This window comes from Trachymyrmex cornetzi, unplaced genomic scaffold, assembly GCF_001594075.2.
Source record: "Trachymyrmex cornetzi isolate Tcor2-1 unplaced genomic scaffold, Tcor1.1 scaffold3169, whole genome shotgun sequence".
Taxonomy (NCBI): domain Eukaryota; kingdom Metazoa; phylum Arthropoda; class Insecta; order Hymenoptera; family Formicidae; genus Trachymyrmex; species Trachymyrmex cornetzi.
The window spans coordinates 685-2,525 of NW_017297867.1; the positions used below are offsets into that span (position 1 = coordinate 685).

Below are 1,841 nucleotides of genomic sequence, written 5' to 3' on the forward strand. Positions count from 1 at the left end.
CTTTAAAATAAGTAAATATTATTTTGTTTATTTTAAGAAAGTAATATTGCTGCTGTGATGACGAATGAAGACGGAAATTCTACAATGAGTAATATTATTATTGAAGATTTACGAACAGGTATTAATTTTAGTATCTAAAATTATTATTCTTATGCTTACACTTCATTAAATAAGCTAATTGTAAGTGTAAAAATATGAAATTACATAAAAAGTTTTATTTTTATGTTACGTAAACATTTTTTTTCTGTTATTTTTACAAAATATTAATTACACAAATGCTATTTTTCAGATTACAACGTAATGTTACAAATATTACAAAATCTTTTGGCAACTAGGAAAATAGTAGAACAGCAAAATGAGTTTCTAAAACAATTAGATTCTCGAATTAATATTAATGTTGCTTCAAACGCAGTAATAAATCCAAATATTATACAAAATACGACAAACATAATTCCTACAAAACCTTTTAATAAATATAGAAAATTGTTAGAGTTTGATGATAGCTTAACAGCAAATATAGTCGCATCAAAACAATTGGTAGGAGTTTTTAAGTATATAAAATATACTTGAATAATTTAAAAATAAAATTACATTAAAAATGAAATCCTGTATTACCCGAAACATTAACTGCTTTTATTTCTTGTATAGGAAATGTTCTTCTATTTATTAGGAGGGAATACTGCCCAAGTTCAAAGTAAAAATGGATTGGAGAAACTATTTACCAATAAGCTGGGATGTAAATGCTCTTGGTTTGGCCGCAAGGGAAATTATCAATTGTGCTCATTACGTACAATGGCAATTTTAAGAGGTATGTAAAAGTTACGAATTTTTTAATTTTTATTTCTAACTCTGACTGCGCCGCTGGCAGCGTAAAAGAGTATTACGCATTTCTTTTGTTTGCTACTGTTTTTCGTACTAGCTAAAAAAAGTAAAAGTCGAATCTCATATATTTGATAAAAGACCTCACATCCCTGCACCATTCTTATGAAAATATGTCTCTGTCAAATCAATCGACTAATTTTTTGAAATATAGTTCTCGTTCTGAACAAGTCTCAATGAACACAATTTGATCCTATGAGCTATTTTTGCGTTACGAAGGCTCTAGAAGATCCAAATGTACCTACTTATCTATTTGCATTTGTGACTCTTGATCGAATGTACGTGCATGTGTGCGTGAATATATTAATTTTTTTATTTAAAAGTTAATAAATCTTCACGTTATCATCCTTTCATATTATACGTCTGTATAATTAGGAAACAACAATTCCATAAATATGTAATATAACTGTCATGTAATTATATATTAGTTGTTATAATCATCAAGTGTAATTAAGGTGCACGTATGCACACACACACACGCGCGCGCGCGCGCGCGCGTGCACATGCACGCATGCTCATTCGATCAAGGGTTACACATCCAAGTAGAAAACCCTATATATTTACGAATTAAATCTGGGCTTTCTAAGGCTTGTAGTACGGAAATGGCTCATATTATAGGATCAAGTTGTAACTATTAAGACTTGTTCAGAATAACGAGAATTACAACATATTAAAAAATTAGCCAATTCGACAGACATTTTTCCGTAAGACCTTTCTTCTTTTAATTATAAAAATATAAAATATGTAACCCTCTTTTTATTATCACATGCGTAGATGCAATAAGAAAACATTTTCCTACGTACACAGATAGAAATATTTTCCTACGTACACAGACAGAAACTTTCAAGATCATGTATCCTCATGGTTTAAATATGCAAAAACTAGATATTTGAGAGAAGAAGCAGGTATATTTTTTATAAATATATAAATTATATTGTTCTCTGAAATATATTTTCCATAAC

At 29.0% G+C, this 1,841-nt stretch overlaps 1 protein-coding gene across 1 annotated transcript; it reads left to right on the forward strand.

Annotated features, from left to right (window-relative positions):
- Positions 1-57: 57 nt before the first annotated feature.
- On the forward strand, positions 58-1,784 carry LOC108762696 (uncharacterized; the record flags this gene model as incomplete). The annotated part of the gene is made up of 4 exons (XM_018509816.1): positions 58-118; positions 290-537; positions 649-808; positions 1,713-1,784. Coding segments are annotated over exons 1-4 (541 nt in total), but the record flags the coding sequence as incomplete, so codon positions are not given.
- Positions 1,785-1,841: the final 57 nt, after the last annotated feature.